This window comes from Pyxicephalus adspersus, chromosome 6 (genome assembly GCF_032062135.1).
Source record: "Pyxicephalus adspersus chromosome 6, UCB_Pads_2.0, whole genome shotgun sequence".
Classification (NCBI taxonomy): Eukaryota; Metazoa; Chordata; class Amphibia; order Anura; family Pyxicephalidae; genus Pyxicephalus; species Pyxicephalus adspersus.
Window position 1 is genome coordinate 92,005,141 of NC_092863.1, and position 23,169 is coordinate 92,028,309.

Consider the following 23,169-nt stretch of genomic DNA (forward strand, 5'->3'; position numbering starts at 1 on the left):
AACTCACCACTAAGGCGTACAAACACACATCAGATGATTCTCATCTGATCATCGCCTCAGTGCTGATATCGGATGAGAATTTGGCGTGTGTACACGGCTTGTCGTTCATGGATCCGTCTTGGTGGATCCACGAACTAACATAATACAAGTGAAGGAGCTGCTCTGTCGTTCTCCCCCTCCCCTCTCCATAGAGCAGAACGGCTCTGTATGTACAGAATTCATTAATGCATTGTTGCGTCTTTTGTCGTTGGAAAGGTTTGTGAAAGAACCTTTACAATGACGAATATTGCCCGTGTGTACATAGCCTAAGTCAGGGATTTTTAATCCCAATTGTAAAATAATTGGGGTTGTACTGTATTGTACTTGATCAAATGTTTTTATTTTTTGTTTTATCACACACACCATAATTTGGGTTTTCATTGGCCTACTCTGCCAAATCTTCTTCTGAATTGTAATTAATGGACCACCAAAAACACCATATTCAATGTATGTAGTACAATCATACAATCCACACTAAAATGGCTTCCAGAAAAAGTGACAGTGACAAGTGTTGGGACAAATTATACCAATACCAGGGGTCCTCAGGCACTGAGCATTCTACATGCATAGATGACAAATCAGCCCACAATGTTATCTCTCAGATTACCTATACTCACATTCAAGACATATTTAAGCAAAATCAAACAAGCAAGACAAAAGGTGTAAAAGTATTTACAGCATTTTATTCCATGCAGGTTGTTTTACATGACAAATTGGATAATCAGAACAAAGGAATGGTAGCAAACACATTACTAAAATAACTTAACAGTTAAAAGAAAAAAAAAAAACATTAAAAAACCCAGGATTCCTAAATCTAGAATGAATATTAAGGCAAAGAAAAAGTTGTAGGTTATCTTCTATTTAATAAATCATACATTAGACAGCAAGACCGGTAAAACAATATCTTGTCCCCTGTGTCTCCAGAAAGGACCCCATTGAAGCTTTGTGCAATCACTTCATTTGGCCACAATGGTGAACAAACGTCGATATGCAATATAAAGTTTTATTATTTACTTTAGCAATATATACAACCTACAAAAGATCCAATGTCCTATTTAACAAGAGAACAGATAATAAATACAACTTAAAAGTGTCTACTACTAGCTGTAACTGGCACCCTGCTCGGTAGATTAATGAGTCAAAGAGCCCCTGGAACATTGTCAGACGATTTGGAGTAATTTTGTCCTAATGTTTTTGAGCCATTATTTCACAGCTCTAGCTCCTGGCCTCTGTGGCCAAGGGTCAGTGACAGCACACGGGCGCTGCATCAAATTGGAGTTTGTTTAAGGGCTTGTGTACCCATCTTGTGAATCTCTTCCTACATGGATGAATAGGAATTTAAAAGCAATTACAATGTAGTGAATTGGTTTCACTGTAGTGAAACTTTTAGTGATATTAGAAGAATCTCAGGCTGGTATAATATGCAAACTAAAGGCACATCAAACCATTCTGCTTTTTTCATTTGACACTAGTTCTAAAGCTGCAGCCCCTCGGCCAGCCAAGTTGATGGTCTGAGTGGGCCATTGACTTGGCTGACAGCCAGTGACCTTGCAGGGGCAAGGCATCAAATTAGAGGCTCATTCAATCAACTGCTGGCTTTATGGAATTTTTAGAGCTCCTTTTCTGTCCATAGCAGTGCTGCACTATTTTATGGGATGTGTACCTTGGCACCTACACAGTGCTAATATTAATTTTAGAGCAACTTCTTAACAAATATTACCGCAAGGCATAAGTGTGGACACAGCTGTTCAGAAGGCCAAATTATCAACAGTTCTGGTTAGATGCTAGAACACCAATTGGCTTCTATGACATCTCGAGAACCTGCAAGATTAACTTCACTATTCTTTGTTCATTGCATGTCATGTAGATATTGTAACATATAGACAAATGGGATCATGTACTCACAAATAAAAGACTGGACAAGGGGTGATTGGTATTACCAACAGGAGTTATAAAGCTGCATTATTCTTCTTTCAGAATAAAGTGATCAAAGAGCCAATATATGTGGGATGCAATTACAGTGCAGCAAGAATCTGGCGCTCGTCTATAAATAACATACACAGAACAGAGTAAAACAGAAGACTTACACAACTATTTCCAAAACAAATTACAATATAGACAGGGACATTGCATCTATGTACAAGGTTTATTTACATGTGCTTTGTGAAAACCCTCATAAAGTTATTTTCCTAAGAACAAAAATACTAAAGTAATTTTATCATAGGGACCCTTTTAAAAAAGGGGCAGAGAGGTTATTAGGAGAAACATGGTGTTGGGTATACACAAATAACCCCCTTTTTACTGTCTGCTCTAGTTATAAAACAAGCATTTGCCATATTTAAAGCGGCCCTAAACTCAAAATGTTTACTTAACATAAAAGTGTGGACAAACCTTTCATTTAAAGTAGTAATTACTTTTTTTTTTTGTTTTAAATGCAAAACCCTTTTTTTTTTTTTTTTAAGCACCTCTCCTTTTTTGAAGCACCTCCCCTTTCAGTCTTGTTTGCCGTAGCAATCAAGACAGAATGGGTGCGCAGAGTGATGTAGGTATCCCAGGAGGATCCTGGCTGTTTCTTCTGTGTATGCGCAGAAGGAGCATTTTCTTTAATGGGGGGAAAAATGCCAATCTCATGTTTGAGCAGTGAAATTGGCATTTTCTTTTTCCTCATCTATGTCACCCAATCGTGCACTGTGGCGTACGAAGAAGGAGGAAAGAAGACGGTAGGACCCACGATGACGTATTACCCAATTGAGGAAAGCAGTCGAGGAATCTGCTGGATTAAAGTAATTGTGACTTTTTTTATTTTTCGGTTTAGTTCCGCTTTAAAATGTGGCAATTATTATGAACACAGAAGTTCGCTAGTTTAAGGGAAAAAAAACACACAGATCCACAACGGTGTGTTGTGCTGCTCTCCATTTCAAAAACTCTGACACAAGTGTGGAGCAGTTACTCCATTCACACAACTGAATGGAGCTTCCAAATTTTTAACACAACACAAGGTCAAAAACAACACAAAATCATACACCTACTTTTCTAAACATGGTGTTGTTGAAGTAGTGATCATTTTTCTAATAGAGAAGAACAAAAGAAGTGATAATATCTTTTTGTTCTCCAATTTTTTTAATACTATAATTATTTTTTACGTATGAATCATTCTTTATAGTAAACATGCCCAACATTCTAACATGTTACAACTTTTTTATTGAAGGTATGTTCTTTTGGTTTTACCTGAACTCTATTGTTCTGCTATAGGAAAAAAAAAAAAAAGCAAAAAGTCTCCATGGGAACCATATGAATGTTTAACTAAAGAGTGTCCAAAAATGCAAACCTGCATAAATTCTGCTGTTGTATATGAAAGAATGAGGTTCCAGGGGATTTCCAGCATATCTGCAAGATTATTAAAGTTATTTTAGCATGCTTTATGTGTTAAGGAAGAGGGGGGAATCAGAAACAAGGGAATGATAGTGTGCATATTAATCTAAATACATATTTCTTACAATAGATACAGATTTGATAGGGGTTAGGAAAAGGAGTTTTAACACAAAAGTTAACATAACATATTGGGCTGTCTGCAGGTCTCCATTCAGTTCCTATTAAAACAATTACTCTTCTGCCACCTAGTGGCAAATAATCGAAAGTGCACAGATGTCACAATAGGAAATAAACGAATATCATGAGCGAATTAACTGGGGAATAATTTATAAATAGAGCCCATTATCAAGAGTCTGTAAATATCTGGATGCCCAAAATGAAGACACATCTTCCTAACCATAAAGATTGTGATTGTTGCAAAGAAGCAGAGTGCACAGTAGCATTAAATGAAGGTCACCATGCGCATGTGCTAATCAGACACCGAAAAAACTGAAAATTATTTTTTCTCTTCATTATAAAATCCACTGTACAGATCATGATGGGAAAATTATACATAGTGTAGCTTGCCTCTTCACTGTTAGGGTAGGTACACATGAGCAAATTTCTCACTTAACCAACCAATCTTGTTAGCTTACCAATCAGTTATAGATTGGTCAGAAGTCCCAAAAAGTTGATTGTGTGATTTATGTCATCCTCCTATTTTATGTTATGTGTTGGCATTGCAACAAAGGAACAAAAACAGCATGTCAAAGGGCCTTGCCTTTTTTACTACATGGCTGGTGAGTGAAAGTTTTGTGACTGGTACCCATAGTATATATCAGATGTGCACCTAGTGGCTGACATACTAGCCAATAGTGCCAACTGCTGTGCAAAAATACACAAAAGTATAAAGTAAAATTGGAGCTAATATTAATGTTCAAGATGTATCAAAATGTGTGAATGCTTTGCAAACTAGGTGCAAAAAAGCAGATTGGTTGAAAGAAAATCTACCCATGTATACCAGCCCTAATGGAGAACCTCTGGAATTGTTCTCCTACATAGTCAAACTGGTCCAACCACTCCCAATCCATTCAGCTGTCCTTTGCTGGAGACTATAAATGGGCAGATAAATTAGGTTTGAAAATATGGCTATACTTGGGTATTTGTATCCTAAGACTGTACACATGGGCACTCAGATGTATTTTCAGTACTGTGGGAAGAGCAGGGGGCTGCTTGCAGGAAGCATTCAGAATAATTGGAGTAGCAACATGAAATGAATGCAGCTGCCTATATTCATTTTCAATATAATGCCACACAAAGCAAACGCTAAACCCTTCCAAACATTTAGATCATTATATGCTTTTTAATGTCTTTTGGGCATCATCATTGCTCTGCTGGACAAACATGCACTGAGGTCCTCTTGCCTTGAATGTTTTAATTGTAATTGTCCAACATACTGCTAACATTACTTATTATCAATCATTATGGTTTTATGTTCTACGTTTATAAACAATGACAAAAGACAAGAGAGTTGTATTCCCTACATATAAGAGAATGAAGTCTGATATGTGCCATTAGAACAGAAAGTATGGGGTACAAATGACATTCATAAGGCACCTCAATGTGGGGGGGGGCACTTGGATAGTCTGGAAATGTTTGGTTGTAAGGTTTCCTGTAAAGAACTTTATGAACATTGATGACACAATTATCCTGCAGGACCATAGATATATATGAAAGCACTGTACCTTGTAGTCACAACTCTTGTACATTACAGCTATGAATTGAACAAGGCTTCCTGTTTGGCTGATGCAATATTTATCATACTTGGTCAAGTACTGTTAGTAAAAAAAGTAGAATAAAACAGATTGTTACCTGTAACAACAAATAAAGCAGTAAGCCTTTTAAATAGAACCTTTATCCTTGTCCTAAAGCAAACTTAAATAAACTAAAATATAGAAAATGTCCTTTGTGTAATATGATGCATAGAAGGCACAATATATTACCAGAAAAAGAATATGTTTTATATCAAAGAACAAAGGTGCAAAACTGACTGCCCTCCACATATGTAGGTATCTCAGAAATCAGCATGCTCTGCAAATCCTGGCAACAAGCCATGAGGAAACATTACAACATTACACTAAAAGATGTATGTGCAGCTCAGTACTAGCCCAACATGCTTTAGTTTTGGGATAAATGAACTCCTGTGTACAGGAAAAGCAGACATGTGTTGGTCACTCAAAGTGGCAAAAGATGCAGAAACCTTGAGCACAGATATCAGCAGTGTCAAGGAAGCTTGCATACAAAGTATGGTGAGTATCTGCTTTATAGTATAAATTTTCTTTTATGAACTTAGTAATATAACCGCTATCCACCCCTTTCAGCTGTCCTGACCTGTAATTACCTGTCGATGATCCACCACATTTGTTTTTTAGGGAGCCTGCCTATGATTGGGTCAAACTTCCAGAAATGTTGACTGCATGAGTCCCCTGAAGCTCACTGTGGTTCCTTCCTCAACTCCCTACACCACCAGAGTCATTAGAAAACAAAAAATTACAGCGCACACAAAAAAAAATAAAAACATTTTCTAACATACAAGCTGAAACACAATAACATAGAATTTTAACACATCAATGTAAACAGCTAAATCCATCTGTAGATGAACTACAATAAACTTGTACTGAAAAGCAGAAATATATAAAACCTTCATTTTTTTCTACAGTATCTTTTTAAATAAATCATGATTTTGAAAATCACCTGTGTGTGATAGGATGCTTACACACGAAGGCACAATATTTTGCAAAGAAAAAAATACATCTTGTACTATAACTATAGAACAAACGACTGCCCTCAACACATATACTACTACCTCTGACACCAGAATCCTCTGCGGAGAATTTGCAATGCATAAGATGCTTTGAAGCATATTATTAAAGCAGTGAATTTAAATTGTTTCACCACCAGTAAATGTTTGGTGAAAAATCAAACACATACACTTGGAAAAGTCACGTGCAAAGGTTTGGTGCAATCCCCTAAACTTAGATTGTAAGCTCTATTGGGCAAGAGTTCTCTCCTCCTCCTGTGCCAGTTTGTAATAGTCTACTATGCAGGTTTGTCATCTGCAACTCCTATTTAATGTTCAGAGCTGTGTAATATGTTGGCACAATATAAAAACAAAGATTAATATAAATTCAGGGTCACTGCTTTATAAATTGTCCCTATTTGTGTTCTAGTAAAACCTCTGTGTCAGAGACACAAACAGACTACTTATATAACCTAAAATATCAAGCTTGTTGCAATTTTGGAGGTTTTCAGATCAAATTATTTAAATATATTCCAGATACATAAAAGCAAAATTGTTTTCAAGTCTTTTTTTTTATAAAAAAGGAGCCACATCCTGAGTAGAAAAGCTTGTACTCTGATAGCAAAGAAAACTCTTGCACACTGCATGTAAGCAGTGATCTCTCTGCAGAGGATGGACACCCTACCTGGTGAATCAGACCTAAAGCTTTGCAATCTCTCCCTGCCAATTGGAAAGCTCTATTTCTGACTCAAGAGGGGGGGATACAAGATCTCTGCAGTAAGACTGCTTCCACACATAGCATAGGCCTTCTCTGCAGCATGCAGACAGAAAATATTTTTTTTTTCTACTTGGATTCTACTCGAAAACAGTTTGAGGCTCATTTACATCAGACGATATTAACAAAGCATGCAATATGTCACTATTTATTGTGCAGTTTCGGATATCTTGTAATGATATGTCTCCATTCAAGTCATTTGTATGGAGAACTGCAGGTCAGCTAACAGAATGCTAAATGAGCCATTTAAAGACCATTTGAAGGTACAGATTTGCTTTATACAAGCAGGTTAGGAATAGAGAATGTCTCAGTAACCCAAAGTTAGATTGGCTAAAAAGACTCTGCAGAGATCATAATGGATGGCAGTAGAGAGATATTACTTAGGTGGACAAGTCAAGCACTTGCTCTTCCATCCTAAGTAAATTGTTACCTTCCAAAATTACAGCGTATGAAATCAGCTCATGGTCCATGAAATAGCTGCTTGTGTGTAGCTGCCCTTCAATGAAGAACACTAAAAGCTGTTACATAGTTTCTGATTCCAGTGCGGTTTAGTTACAAAAAAACATAACCAAATAATACATTTCTCTGTATATAAAGCCGATCATATGTAAATACAATATGCAAATTTAAAAAGTCTTCTATACCCAGCACCAACAATAATTAAAGATCTGTATTAGGTGGTGTTGTACTTAGGTAAAAAGGAAAATAGAAATAAAATAAGCAGCTGTACCTAATTTGTGCATCAGCAGCTAAAATAATGATAATTCATTTGGATTTTGTCCAATTACAAATCAAATATCTGCTTATGCTGTGCAGATAAGATGTACAAGCTAAACTGTATATGAAGTCATAAGTGTGCATACCTCTTTATATACAATATTATAGTCCTTCATAGTTAATAAATACATGAGTACAATATGGCAAATGCCTCTCCAGTGTTTAATACCATGACAAAAATCTGGATGAACGTGCTCAAGATGAAGAAGTCCGCAGGGCTAGAAGCATTTGCTTGTGTGATCTCAAGCCTGGGCTCGGGATTATACGTCATCAAATATTCTGCTATTTGATTTAGACATTGATAAATAGCGTCCAGCCGGTTGATATCTAGAAAACACAAAATGATGATTGTACAATTAAAATGTGCAAAGCAAATATGAACGAAGAACTTAAGAAAAAAATTTTTTACAGCCGAATGACCTAATCATGGTCATGGTCAAATTTTAGGCAGTGAAAATAAAGTTTAGAGGGTCAGGTCTAGAGTTTTGCTTAACTTTAGGAAATTGTATGCTGTCAGCTTCTTTTTCTTCTGCTTTTTAGATTTTGCAACTAACCTCAAGATCATCAGAACAACCATCAGAAGTCCGTTGGAACAGAAACTAAATTGACTGCCTCCCGGGAGACACTGGAACTGAGGAAACGGTACCAGTATTTGTCCGAAAATATTCAGTAGTCTAAACTAATAAATCAGCCATAACTGGAGAGTAGGATAATAAAGAATCATTCAAACACCAATTATTAGAAGTTTGTTTAGGAAAAAATGAGTTGCATGTTAAAAGAACTGGATCATGGTCAGTCCAAGCTACCGTCGAAATACGTGAGTCGGTAACTTGTGTTAACAACTGTTTGGAGATAAATATATAATCTATCCGTGAGAATTATTAGGGTGAGAAAAAAAGTGAAATCTTTCGCTAAAGGATGGCATTCCTGCCACACATCTGTTACACCCAAATTATTTACCAGAGAACTGAAACTGGACAGAACCTGCTGAGAAAAAAGATCCATCAGGTTTAGATTTGTCCAGTTTGGGGTTCAAAACCATATTTGAGTCACCACACAGGACGACAGTACCTTGCACATGTTCTTTTAATTTAGCAAACAGATGAGAGAAAAAAGGCAGTTGTTTAGTATTAGGGGGATAATAGGTACAGATTGTAACCATAATATCAAGAATAGAACCCACCAATAGTAAATAACACCCTTGTGGGTCAGAAATTTGTTTGTGACAAATAAAACGCGTCATTTTATGTATGACAATTAATAAAACACATTTCTTAACTGGGGCATTAGCTTGATAAAATTGGGAGTGACTAGCATGTAAATATATAAATGGTGAAGAAGCAGAAATGCGAGTCTCCTGCAGGCATGCAATATTATTCTTATGAGATTTTAAATACTGAAATATAGTAGATCTTTTATGAGGGGAGTTCATGCCTTGTACATTTAGATTTAGGAGTTTCAACACCATCTAGGACCCTTACCACAAAAATAGTAATTCCCATACAAAAACAGGACCTAAGAAAACAGAATATGAAAAACAGGAAAGAAAAAAATCAGACCAAAGTCAACCATCAGCCGTCCTGCGGAAGGATTGTGATTGGAGACGTCCCAAAGCCTTAAAGCGAGCCATTTCTATAGAGACATCCAAAGAAACTGCATGCGTAGACATCCCCTATGACCCATGAGATGTTTGGGATACACCAGCCACAGAATATAGGGATAAGTTCATAAGACATTTTTGTAACTCCGCTGCAGTAACCACAGAGTAAGACTGGTTGTGGTAAGTGAAAAACTGTTTAAATGGAAAACCTCATCTGTACCGCACAATATTATCCTAAAGGATCCTCAGATAGGGTTTTAAAACTCTGCATTTTTGGATAGTGGACTAGGATAGGTCCACAAAAATCTGGTAGGAAAAATCCTGAAAAACAAGTGTCCTGGGCACGAGATGCCTGCAAATCAGTTCCTTAGTATGGTGGTAATGGAACTTTATAACAACATCCCGAGGAGGACCATCTATAGGTTTACGAGATAAGGCCGTATGGACCCTGTCCATTTCAAGATGGTCAGAAGGTACTTCAGGTAACAAACCGATAAGCAATGCAAAAACAAATCCTTGAAGATCCACAATACTCTCAGGAATAACCCCTGATCCTCAATTTATCTCTTCTGGCTCAATTCTCAGCATCTTCCAACTGATCCTGCAAAGTTTGCAATTCTAATTGTACAGTATCCAAATCCTTTTTATGCCCCTCCAAAACCGTGTTCACATCATCTAAACGATCTTCCAAAACCGCAATGCGGCCACCCAGCTCCTAAATTTCCTTCACTAAGGCAGAAGAATGTTTCTTACTTGCCAAAGAGATTTCATCTCTCATGATTTCTTATTTTGTGAAGCCATCGCTCACCTGGCCCAGGATCTGTAGGAGAGAGATCAGAAGGAAACTGCTGCAGGCTGCTGTCAGATAGGGGCGAGTCATGCAAAGGATCCCTGGCCGAATCATCTGCACCGGAAGTCCCCGGGGCCATCTTAGATTGCAGGGTGCAATATTTATTAAGTGTCTGCTACGCTTTTTTCCAGAAATTGCCTGCCGGACCCATAGTCACATAGGAGTCCAGAGCCAGTCAGGAATGAGGAGAGGTGAGTATCCCAGTTGTAGCTCCCGGAATCCACATAGAAAGGCGGTCAGTGTGCCCAAGATACACAGGGTCGGATCACTGTACGTCCATACAGGTCCGCTGTGAACATGCGCCCCTCGCCTACATGCTTCTTAACTGTCATGTTTACTTTAAAACCTTCAAAGCAGCTTTTGATCTAAATTGGTGGCTTGGAAATGAAGTTCAGTTCTATGTAGGAACATCCACATACATTACATCATTGAAGTTTGTTGTAGGTAATTAAAGTACTGTGACAGAGCTAACAATGCAATTCAACCTAGGGTATTACAAATTAGAATTTTCCAATTTGGCCATTTCCCCTTTTTGTTTTGATGCTGCACCTCCCCATGCCACTTTGTAGCCTCTAGTCTGAGCATGAGCACAGCATGGTTGTTTGTTATCCAAACCATAATACACAGTCCACAGTTTCAGCAGTTTTCACACAGAACTCTCTACAGCTTACCTTCCAGATTCAGAGTCCAGCGGATCATCTGTAAAAGTGTCGGAATTAAAATCCAAAGGTTCTGCATCCTGCAGGAGTTCAATTCGATCCCTCTCTGTTCGGTTATTCTGCCTTGAGTACTTTGATGCTGGGAAACAAATTGTTAATGGATAAAATTATTGAAAGTGCAAAGTTTAATTAGAAGAGGAACCACATATATTCCCTGTGCAGAAGCATACTGAAACCAGGTGACAAAGTTGCTAATAAAACAGCTGGAAGGGTTTTTTTTTTTTTACCCCAGAGCTGGCCATACATGGGCTGATTTGACTGTTTGAATAAACAGCCCAGCTGATCATTTAACTGAATTAAAATACAATGATACTTTATTTCTGAATTTGATTGACCAAAAGTGATCAGAATAAAGTGAAGAATCTAAAACAAAAGTCTGTTCAAGTTTGGCTGTTTTGTTGATTGTGGAAATGTAAAGATCTTGTGATTGGGGCAGGGTCCTCTTCTCCTGTGTCACTGTCTATATTCGCCTGCCATTTGCAACCCCTATTTATTGTACAGCACTGTGTAATATGTTGGTGCTATATAAATCCTGTTTATTAATATTATTAATAATAATAATAATAATAATAATAATAATACTTGATCCCTGTTTAACTACATTTTGGAGCATGTGTACACATACTTATCTTTATATATGAAGAGACTCTATAGAGAGTCCTCTATATATACAGTACATTGCATTGTCACTGTAGAAGAGGGGGTGTGTTACTGGCAGATGACTAGATGAAAATAAAGTGAAAAATACTGAAAATAGGAAAGAAACAAGCTAACTAATAAAGCATCCACATCAAAGGACTGGTAAACTTTGTTCTTGGGTTTAGTAACACTTTAAAACATAACAGTAGTTGTTTAATTGAATACATTCAGTGGCATAATGGCTAGTGATCCAAACCACCATTCTAATTTACACAAATGGTTCTACTCACATCGGCTAGTGGTCATCTCTGTGTACGTAGGCTCCTTCTGTTCAGAGTTAACATTTCTATTGCGGCTGGAATCCTCCCTGTTAGTAGCATAGCGTTCCTTCCATTCCTGCAACAGAAGACCAGTCAAAGGGAATATTTACTCTTTCTTTGGACAGTATACACACTTTTTTGTAATCAGTAGCCCTGTATCTACTATTTTTGGGGCGGCAACACTGAATTTATTCAGCTGCAACCTTTTGATTGCAGTAAAATATCTCAAAAGAAATTACAGTTTTTTTACAAAAAAGAAAAAGTAATTCTACTTAACAAATTATTAAACACTATTAAATGTATTTAATATATATCGCTAATGCCTTTGGTCATTTTTGGTTTAGTTTTCTTTGCTGGGGTGTGAATATTGCATCTCAAAGGTTGTGACATGCAAAGGCATTCTCGTTCACTATTATTGAGACAACGCACCCTCCTGCGAGTTTCTCCATCTTCAAGCCTTTGACGCTTGCGCTTTTCTAGAGCAAAAACACAAAGTGTAAATTGTTAACCTCCAAAAGAAAGAGCTTTAAAAAAATAAATAAAAAAAATCAGCATCATCTACAGTAAACATTCCTTAAGTATTTGTAAACAATTACTATGAAATTTTTTTTCATAGCATACTTATAAAATTGTACTATAATTATGTTATATCTGTTTTTTTTTTTAAATACTTGTTGATCTTGTCATTCATTCAGAACCACCCTGTGACCTGTATGCCTGTTTCCTTTGCTATGCCAAAGATGCTATCTAACCCTCCTAGTTCTTATTATTGAGTACACAGGTCAGTCTGCCCCCACATTTGTATTTGCTGGACAGTTGAATCAAACAGCAGTTCAGAAAATTCAGCAGTTTTGTGAAAATCATTTTAAACTCACATTCAATGTCTAATTCAATTTTTCTTCCTCCCTAAAATAACTTCTAAGTATCAAAAGAACCTACCTCTTCGGATCAGCTCTTTTCCCTCATCAGTTAGATCGGATGTCATGTCGTTGTCACCCATGAACTGCTGGAAGCCTAGTAAATTTAAGCAGCGTGTACCCAAACTAAGAAGAGAACGCAGTGAAGTGATTACACAATACAACAAGAGCCTTAAACACACAGTGTAAAAATAAAAAATTCAAACTCTTGAGAAAACAAATGATCTCTCAATAAACTGGTGAAAAAAAATATACAGCTAGAACAATGGGATTAAAAGAGAATGCAGAATCAAATATTCTAATTTGTTTAAATCTGATTTTACCATAAATGTAAAACTGTGTAAAATACTATTTCTAACTGTTCCTATGTAAAGAAGATGAACATGATTGCTTTGGAACAGCTCCTTATAGAGACAAGCACCACAACCATGCAATGTGTAATGGCACGGCCACTTTATAAACAGGGAAAGAGGAGACATTTGTCAGTAATTGCCTGATTAGGCATCTTCATAGCAATATCACCAAGTAATAATTTGATGAAAGAGGAAGATTCTAAAAGACTAATATTTTTGAAACTACACTAATATTTTAAAGCTCATGAAAGGTTGGGTAAAAGTCTGATTTAAAATAAATGTGGAAGAGTAGGGGCTGTGTGAGGTCTCCAAAAACAGATTTCAGAAAAGGTCTCAAAATAGCTTTAAAAGATGATGCTGCCAAAAATGCCCACCTTCCTTTGACTTATATTACCTCCCCTCTGCAGATGCATAATAACTGGGATCCCAGTAATATGGTTCTGTGTATTTACATCCAGATCAGCAAGGTTTAGGTGTTCGGGCTGCACCTGCAAATTACAGCCTTACAGACTATTATGGAACCTAGCCTCATACAAGTCTGTGGGGCTTTATTGCATAGGTGTGGCCATGAAGACTTGCACACTGAATGTAAACAATTGGACCAAGACCATCACATCTCAAACAAATGACAAAACAGATGTATCAAATCACAATGGTATTTATATATAAGGTATAACATGGCTTACTTGAAATAGGTAGCAATGCACAGGAAGACAACCAGCATGGGATAATATATATAAAATACATCAGCAATAAGCGGCAGAACCTTTAAAGATCCCATAATCTATAAAAGGAGAAATTAAAGCATAAAAAAGTTGAGAGATAAAGCATTGTCATGAAACTGTTCTCATGATAAGATAATGTACTTACTGAAGTGTAGGCAGTCTGCTCAGCATTCTGGTGAGAAATAGATCCATCCATATGAGTCAGACCCAGGAAATTCAGACACAGCGGAGGAGTCAAACGGCAGAATAACCTGCAGGGAAGAAACAATTTATAAACAAGATAATGGCAGTAAAAAGGAAATATGATCCTACAATAAGAAGTGGAATCCTCCTAATACACCTGGGCTGATTTATTAAAACAAGAAAGATAAAGAAGAAGCAGTGAAATATAAATAATTGAGATATTCTAACTGGCACCTATGAAAAACAAAATAAAGATTTTGATTGGTAAGCAGTGAGAACACACATATGTCCCAATTTAAGCCCAACAGGTTTTAGGTACAGAGAATAAAAGCCGAGCTTTTGACCTGTATAATGTGGCCCAGGACCCTTAAAGCTACGAAATAGCCTGGAATGCAAGGCAGTTAAGCTGTGGATTCTGTATATATTTTAAGGTTTATTTATTTGTAGGAGGCACTGCAAGTAACAGACTTGGTTGTTAGTTAAATTGAATTTCATGAACAGCATTTTTAGAGTTTTCTTAAAAGTACACTGCCTATGCAAGATCCTGCCAAATGTAATTTTCTTGTAACCTAATATGAAGGCACTATCATTCTTTCTATAAATCATGAGCTTCCCTATGTCTCCTTGTTTTCCTCCACTATCAGAAAGAATACCTAGTGATTGATACCAACCTCAAAAAGGAATGCAACAAAAGACCCCTTTTGGAGCTTGGTGATCTTAGAAGCACTAATTTTTTGTATCTTACATGCCACAACAGAATACAGGTGGTGCAACTTAATCAGAAATGGGATTCAAGCCAAAAGAAGCAGTGGGGTACAGGGCATGCATGTTATACCAGTGGCCTTGTGATAAACGGGTCACTTTAACTCATGTGACTGATGTAGCCTTGTGTTTAGAAAGTTGGTTGAGTCCTAGGATGAGACATGCTAATTTTATTGTTATCCCATGTCATCCCATATCCCATTAATTTCCCATTAATTTCATCAGAAAGTTGTACTACAGACAAATTGTGGAAATGCCCCTTCTGTGTAGGACTGGCGTATGAGAAGAAAAGGTATAGGCTCCAATAATAAATTTCTCCTAAATGTAGTAAAAATCAGTTTAATTCTTACATGCCGCTGAACAGGAGGCTGTATGCATCTGTTTGATGATGTGATGCAAAATAGTAATAGTTAAACACTCGAATCCTGAAGACAGTAGAATAAACGCAGATGCTCAGGAAGAATATAGTGAGGAAGCAAGCCACCTGAATGTGAGAAAAAGACAGTAATAATTAACATAGAGCTGTAAAATATTAACACTATTTACTATAAAAACTGTGCACAGTACAAGACCTGATCTGCCATCATATTTTAACCTAGTGAAAGCAAATTCAGGCCCCAGACCTGAAGACAATACATGATACTACCAGATATGGGGGAGAATGTGACATCCTCCCATGTGAGTGCTTGGGCATAGCAGCCAAATGCTTGACCCACATATGACACCAGACATCTAATCCTGGTATTTTAGTACCAGTTCCAATGTAAAGGTTTGCAATGACAAGGTATCAGTGGGTGGAGGAGGTCTATGAAAGCACAATCATTTAATATTGTCTTTAGACCAAGGCTAAGTACACATGTGCAATAAATGTCGCTGGAATTGTCGTTCACTACAAACGACTGCACGATGCATGAACGAGCGCAGTATATACAGGACCGTTCTACTCTATAGAGGGGGGGGGAGGGGAGAACAACAGAGTGGCACCCCACTGCGCTCTCTCCCCTTCACTTTCTTAAGATCGTTGGCCGTCCATTGTCCGTAGATACGCCAGGACGTTCGTTCGAATGATAAGCACTATACACACACCATGTTCTCGTCTGTTATCAGCCCTGAGACGATTATCAAACGAGAACCATTGCAAGTGTGTACGTAGCCTTAGTCTGATAAAAGTTTTCCCCATCGCAGGACCTAAAATAAATGGTTCAATGTGGTCCAAACCAAGCACTGCTTTGAAGTGTTTAGGATAAGACATGAACTTCAATAAGAAATTCATATATACAGGTATAATAAGCACAGCTTACATGTAAAATTACATGTGTAAATTACAGGACCTGTACAGATATCATCTGACCTCTAACCTCTGACCAGCAATACCCAGATTAGAATGGGAAGGGCAGAGGATAAGGGGGAATCAGGATCTGCTACATGTATATGTACTGACAGGGAACATACTGAATGGAAGAGAAAGAAAGGCGAGCGATAGAAAAACTTCATTACTATGTACACGCACTAAATAATTGTTGCCCGAGACAAACAATTGTGATCATCTAAGATGAAAAATCTAGCATGTGTACAATGATTCCCCAGTAAATTGGGATGACTGCTGTCTTTTCCCATGGAGACGAATGCAACAGGATGTTTCCTGTTCATCTTCCTTCCCCATAGAGCTGAACTGCAACGTGTGTACAGTGCTTACTCATTCTACTTTTGCTTTAAATGATTATGACAGAAACTGAACATCTGTGAAGCTTTACCCATTCAATATCTAATCAGCAGCGTTGAAGTGTTGATCAAGGTCTTATTGTGTTGTCTTTCTTTGAACTTTCAAACATATTTTGATACTTCAAGGCTTGGGTCACGTGTGTCAGAAATAAAGGTTCCTGGGCAGCTCCAAGCATTCATCATGAACTAGTGTTTAGAAGGTTATCAGCAGATATATAGTATGGGCACTTCTGGTTCAATGCTGTAATGAGCCTCTAGACTGTTTGCACAGTTGTTGGTAAGGAAACCCTAATAGAACTGCAACCTCACCGCCACTGTAAATAAACCCTTGGGGTAAAAGTTTATTAATTTTTTTTTTTTTTCAAAAGCAATTTCAGAAGAAATAGAAGAAACACAAACTGTGCAAAAGAGATACCGATAGATTTATAGACTTTATGGATACTGGTAGATTTATAGATATAGTAAGCGAGTTGTTTCTCTAGGACAGAAGTGCATTCCTAGCAATCACTATCATTACCAGCAATCACCAAGGAGAAAAAAAATATTGCAGGTACAATATATTTTATTTTTATATAATACTTTACTTTGGTGTGTAGATTTATCTCATCAAACAAGGCAGCTAGCTAGTGAAAATCTGCCATTCAGCAAGTGGACTTTGTCACCCGAATGAGTCAATGAATAATGTTTTTCTTCCAGATGTAAGTGAAAACCTAAAAACTAAAATTATTCCTTACCTCAATATAAATATAGTTGTAAGTTCTCTCTGCTTGCTGAATAAACACAGCAAAAAGAGACAGGACAGGGTGGGTGCTGAAAAATGTGCACTCTGACCAAACAACCACAATGGAGAAGAGAGCCAGAATGACAGCCAGGATACGAGAACACCAAGGTCGCAGCAGACATTCCCAGTACCACTCTATGCAAGACAAGAGAGACAAGATTGCATTTTATTCAGACATATTACAGAGAAGCAGTGAAATAAAGTGTGAGGTCTATGGATAACCTATTTGCAAACTGTCAATTTACAGCCTTTTTTTTTTAATAAAAAGGGTACCCTAAATTCAGGATTTTCACTTTACATAAAAGATTAGGGAACCCTTTTATGTAAGGTAAAAATTTATTTTTTTGTTTTTGTTTTTTAGGTGCAACACCCTTTTTAAATAAAATAAAAAAAAAAAGGCGCAGCACCACCCCCTAATTCTCGGCCACCTAGGCGGTCGAGAATGAATGGGAGCGCAAAGCCTCCCGGGATGCCTGATGTAGGACTTGGGTGCTCCTTCTGCGCATGCCCAAGATGCCAAAGAGTCTTTTTGCTCAAAGAGAAAAATTTGCTGATCTCACGCATGAGCAGTGGGATCAGCAATTTTTTTTTCATCCTACGTCACGCGATCTCATGCCTGGGTCGGGTGACGTAGGATGAAGAGCCCAGAAGAGAAGACGAAGATGGCAACGCCCGGACACTACGGGACCCCATGCCAGACACTCCTGAAATGATCGGACTGCCCTGCGGGATTGAAGGTAAATGTGTTTTTGTTTTTGAGTTTGGAGCATAGTTCCTCTTTAAGATAAACCTAGGTTTACAAAGGAAACCAAGAAAATTATAAAATCATATACACATACAATGCAACACTTAATTAGGTTCATCTGCACTTACAGCAAAGTCCCAAAAATACCAGTCGTACCTGCCATGAAAGTCTACCTAAAGCAGCTTGTGGGTTGGAAATGATGCTGCATTGCTCCTGCATTTAGAGCTGTCACTTCAATCCTGTGCCTGCTCGTACTACACTCCAGGGTAAATAGAAAATGTTGCAGGGGGTTTGGTTATCAGAATCGACACTGCAAATTCACAAAGCTGTAGCTTGACCATCAGCATTTGACTACACCTAGCCCTGCCACTGCTTACTCAATTGACAGCAATTCTGGTTGCTCCTCACTCTGGGCCAGATTTATTAAAGCTCTCCAAGGCTGGAGGGGATACACTTTCATTAGTGAAGCTGGGTGATCCAGCAAACCTGGAATGGATCTGGTCCAGGATTTAAAATCTTTGTTATCAAATAACAAATTACTTTGAAGAAATCCATTCTAGGTTTGCTGGATCACCTAGCTTCACTGATGAAAGAGTATCCTCTCTAGATTTGAAGAGCTTTAATAAATCAGGCCCTGTGTGCTGCTGTGCCTGGGAATAGGAGCATGTGGGACACAAATGACAAAACTTTTTTGTTTACCTTATGGGGCTTTACATAGTATCTAAATTTGGTTTCTTTTTAAGTTTGTCACACAGAAAACTATAGTGTATTTGGGAGTGTATAACATGCATACCTATACTCATATTGCTATTGTGCAGTGCATAAAAGTATATCAGTTATAATACCAGTGCTGTGAAGTATGCCATGGCTTTCACCAAGTTATAATACTATTGTGTAGTGTATAGCATGTATACAGCTTACCATATTACTAATGTGCAATGTATGGCATGTATATAGCTTACCATATTAGTAATGTGCAGTGTACAACATGTATAAAGCATATTATTACTGTATTACTAATGTGCAGTGCATGATATGTATATAGCTTACCATATTACTAATGTGCAGTGTATGACATATGTATGCAACTCAGTACATACCTATTGGGCAGTGTATAGCATAATAGTGTATAATGCTCATACCAACACTAGGAGTGTAGAATCGTCTGATGATCCAGCTTTCTGATTCCTGAGGGGGAAAGCTATGTACAAACTGTCTTGTAGCGCTTGTTTCATTTTTAGCCACATCTTCTAAATGAAAAGCTTGTTCCAGCACCATGCGCCACTGAACCTGAGTCCGGTTATGTCTCTGGACTGCGTAAATCACCTGTGGACATATAGACAAAGGTAAGTGTTGCAGCACACCACAGTACATGATAAGAAACATGCAGTACACAAATTTTTCGTACATGCTACTATGTGGTGAAGAGACCAGCGCATAGCACTGCAGAGATGTGAACCTGACTAAAACTTTATTCCTGGTGATAATGTGAGGGTGAACCTCCACAGCAGGGACACAAACAAAAATATGAACTTGCACCAAGCTTATATGAACAAGAGCTTTACTATTATTATTATTTATTTTTTTACTAAAAACACAACCAATGTTAATTGTATACAGGGAATCCAAATTACAAAACTTCAGCATTTTGTACAGCCAGGTTGCCACGACAAGATATTTTCTACATGCATTACACTTTATTGGGAGCACTGCTATGTCCGCTTGCACAGCTAATCAAGATTTGTGTAGGGACAAGCTTAGCAGAGAACACTTTGTCATGGTGAACTGAATTGCTCAATATGTTGCAGTTTTTTGCAAAGTAAGATTCTCCTCATGATCTGTCCTGGAGGATTCACGGCTGACGAACAAGGAAAGACAGTAATGAAAATGAAGGAGAGGGAGTGCAGCGGGGGAGTGCGCCGCTCCACTGTGCTCCCTCTCCCCTCCCATAGAGCAGAACAACGCTGTATGTACAGCGCTCGTTAATGCATTATGCTGTCTTTTGTCATTGATGATTTTTCTAACGTAGCAAAGTGGCCAGTTACCTGCTTGTGGAGTTTAACTAGTGTCTTCTCACTGGGATAGTTAATATTCTTTTCTTCCTCATAATCCTCATAATCATCCATATTTCTTCCCATTTTCTCCTGGTACTCGGTAGGACACTAAGAAAGAAATGATAAATCAAAAAGAATAAAAATCATACACAAACACTATTAATCTAATTATTATTCCCTGCAAGACAAGAGCACTGGAATTTCTAGACCACAGGTCTATGGAGAGAAGCATGCAGGGCTGTGCCATTCTCTACAGACTAGGATGGATTTTTCCGTATTCACCAATGGTTCTAGAAATACTCATAACATGTTATACCTGAGCCAAAAAGCAAACAAAATTGGCATCAGTGATTATTATTTTACCTTTCTTAAGATGGTGTCAACACATTTGCGCAAAGGATGGTTGTATTTGATGGATTCGTTAACTTTACGTACTTCCTAAAGAGAAAACATGACATATTACTACATTACTAATATAATTAAACAGGAATTATATTAACAATAACATATTACACAGCACTGTAATTTAAATACATTGGGTGCACTTTTGTGCCTTAGCAACCTGTGCAATTCTGAACAGAAGCTTCAAGTCATTTTTGTCAAATGCTACACAAACACTGAACACAAGTTAAGTGTAGAAGTGAACCTGAATTCAGAAAGTAAAGATGCATTTTTACAGCAAAAAAATAGAACTGTTACTTGTCTAAGTAGTACCCTGAAAATCTACATTTTATCCTGAATTTCCTATGCCCTGACCCTCATTATCAGTAAGGAGCAGACAGATGTTAACTAGAATTAAAATTTTCCAGAAACTTTTTAAATGCAGAAAAAAAACATTCCTGACCTCCATGACATCCTCCAGGTTCTCCTCGGCATCAGCTTTCTCCGTCATTAGTTTGGCTGCTTTAAAATAAGTCTTCATAAGAAGATAACCTTTCTTTGCCCCATTCCAGTGTGATCGGGGGATTTCCACCAGGCCATACCCCATCAGCAAGACTAGGAGGAAGAGACCCCATGTATTGGCTGCTGCTATTCCAATGGTCTGAAGTTGGTACCTTCAAAAAGAAAGATAATTGGATTTCATGTGGAACAAATAACAATGGACAATGATAAAGTACAACTACCAAGAAACCAATAAAAAAATGCTTATTTACAATACTATGTCATCTGTGGCCATTTTTAATTACTAATAGAATTCAATAGATTTCATGAACACGCTACAGAACTGAAAGGGGAACCATAAAAGAAAACACAAAGACATTTTACAATATTCTACTTCAAACTGAAACCATTTTTGTGAAATTTTACAGTCTGTCCTTTGGCTGCAATAACCATTAGACGTCACCAGCACTTTAACAAATATATATTTTATTATTTAATTAAGGACAAGAAGGACTCTAAGTAAATAGAAAAGATTAAGTGACCAGTCTCAGAGTTTGTCATGGTCATCTCTAATGCCCTACTGAGTTGATTGATCGACCTAGAATAAGCATGGCAGCCCTCACATTTTAGTGGGGTCAAAACTAGTCAGCGACTCCCATATTTTTCTTCTCACAAAATCACTAACATTCACATACGTTTGCTACACTACCCAGCCAGACTAGTGACATGCCTGCATTCTAAATCTGCTTTACAGTTTTGGCTTTTTGATGAGCACACAGATTAGAAATTTGGATGTAAAAATAGATTAATAATAAACACAGAAAATACTTGTCTTGACAATTGATTACACTTCTGGCTTCCCTAGTTCCTGCAGCCGATTTTCTCTCTTACTCCCTGCTTCATAATCCCTTCTTCTCTTGTGTTTCCCTTTCCCAGCATTTTTACTTTTTATGTTATCCCCACTACTGCAGGACATTCTTTTGGTCTTCTGTTTTAAATAGATGTTAGTTACCCATCTTTAGAACAAGAATAGTCTCTAATCGTGCACATTGTGGTCCACACACTGTATGCTGTTTCAGGTCTATTTTTTAGACTCACTTTGGATAATTTTTAGATTTTTCCAATGGTTACTCTTCTTTACGAAGGACATTATATACATTGTTCTGCCTAGAACTTTTATACTGTGACTCTACTCAACTTATTTTCTTTGCTGAAATTCTAAAATGCAAAAGGGAAGACATTAGGCACACTTACCATTCAAGATGCAGTTTAGGGTTCACGGCAACATATATTAGAAGGGCTCCAAAGATTAACAGGTATGTGCCATAGTAAATGGCATTTTCTATCAGAGCGGTTTTAATTTTGCCTGTAATAGAAAATCCACCAGACCGAGCGTAGGACTGCATGAAGGGCAGAAGAATCCTATTAAAAAAATTATGAAACATTGCAATTAAGGATGATACATTTCTTTTTAGAACATACTAAAAGGGAGCTGTGGAAAAACAGATGTAACTTCAGTTTGTTTTGTGCATATGTGCCATTTTGTCCTAGATAAAAAAAACACCAGCTAACAGATGTAATGCAGGTCTCTAAAGAGCACATTAGGAAGACTGAAGGGGAATGATGCCCCTGCAGAAGATGCCTCTGTATTGAACAATTACTATAATGGGCAGCTTCAGTGACTGAATTTGCTATTACCTTAATAGATGTCTCCAGGTTTTGCAATTGCCAGGGAACTATACAGAATGCAAACCATAACTGAAAGTAAAACAACCACCGTGTACAGTGTACATTATAAATGTTCAATTGGTTGTTTGCTTGAATGCCAGGTGAATTTATTGACAAAGGCAGAGAGATAATCATTGAGTGTTTTTTGCTTGAAAATGATTAACTTCCTAAATAAAAACATTTCCAACTATGACAAGCAAAGGAGGCAGCTTTCCACAAAGCTTTGGTGACACTTACCAAGTGAGAAATTGTGATGTCCAGTAGACCACACGCCAGAAGATTGGCATGATACCCCTTGGGATATAGCTCCATGGCTTGTAGCACTCCTGGAACGGGCTTACAGAGCTATCACAAAAACACAAGAGGAAGAAAATAATTATTAAGTAGACCGGTACCAAATACATATAACCATAGATTGTTGGTATGTCTGCACCTAACTTCCCACAA

General features: G+C 37.5%; 1 protein-coding gene across 2 annotated transcripts in view; it reads right to left on the reverse strand.

The window, feature by feature from the left end:
* Positions 1–702: 702 nt before the first annotated feature.
* The window catches only part of LMBRD2 (LMBR1 domain containing 2), a 36,043-nt gene continuing 13,576 nt past the window's right edge, over positions 703–23,169 (reverse strand). For both annotated transcript variants that reach the window (XM_072416593.1, XM_072416594.1), the window contains 15 exons: positions 22,960–23,067; positions 22,249–22,416; positions 20,957–21,167; positions 20,476–20,550; positions 20,104–20,220; positions 19,201–19,384; positions 17,267–17,448; positions 15,161–15,294; positions 14,011–14,116; positions 13,827–13,924; positions 12,810–12,913; positions 12,300–12,346; positions 11,841–11,946; positions 10,864–10,990; positions 703–8,069 (listed from right to left, as the gene is read on the reverse strand). In XM_072416593.1, coding sequence (XP_072272694.1) covers positions 8,003–8,069; positions 10,864–10,990; positions 11,841–11,946; positions 12,300–12,346; positions 12,810–12,913; positions 13,827–13,924; positions 14,011–14,116; positions 15,161–15,294; positions 17,267–17,448; positions 19,201–19,384; positions 20,104–20,220; positions 20,476–20,550; positions 20,957–21,167; positions 22,249–22,416; positions 22,960–23,067 — 1,834 coding nt within the window. In that variant the 3' untranslated portion in view covers positions 703–8,002. The remainder of the gene's footprint in view (positions 8,070–10,863; positions 10,991–11,840; positions 11,947–12,299; positions 12,347–12,809; positions 12,914–13,826; positions 13,925–14,010; positions 14,117–15,160; positions 15,295–17,266; positions 17,449–19,200; positions 19,385–20,103; positions 20,221–20,475; positions 20,551–20,956; positions 21,168–22,248; positions 22,417–22,959; positions 23,068–23,169) is intronic.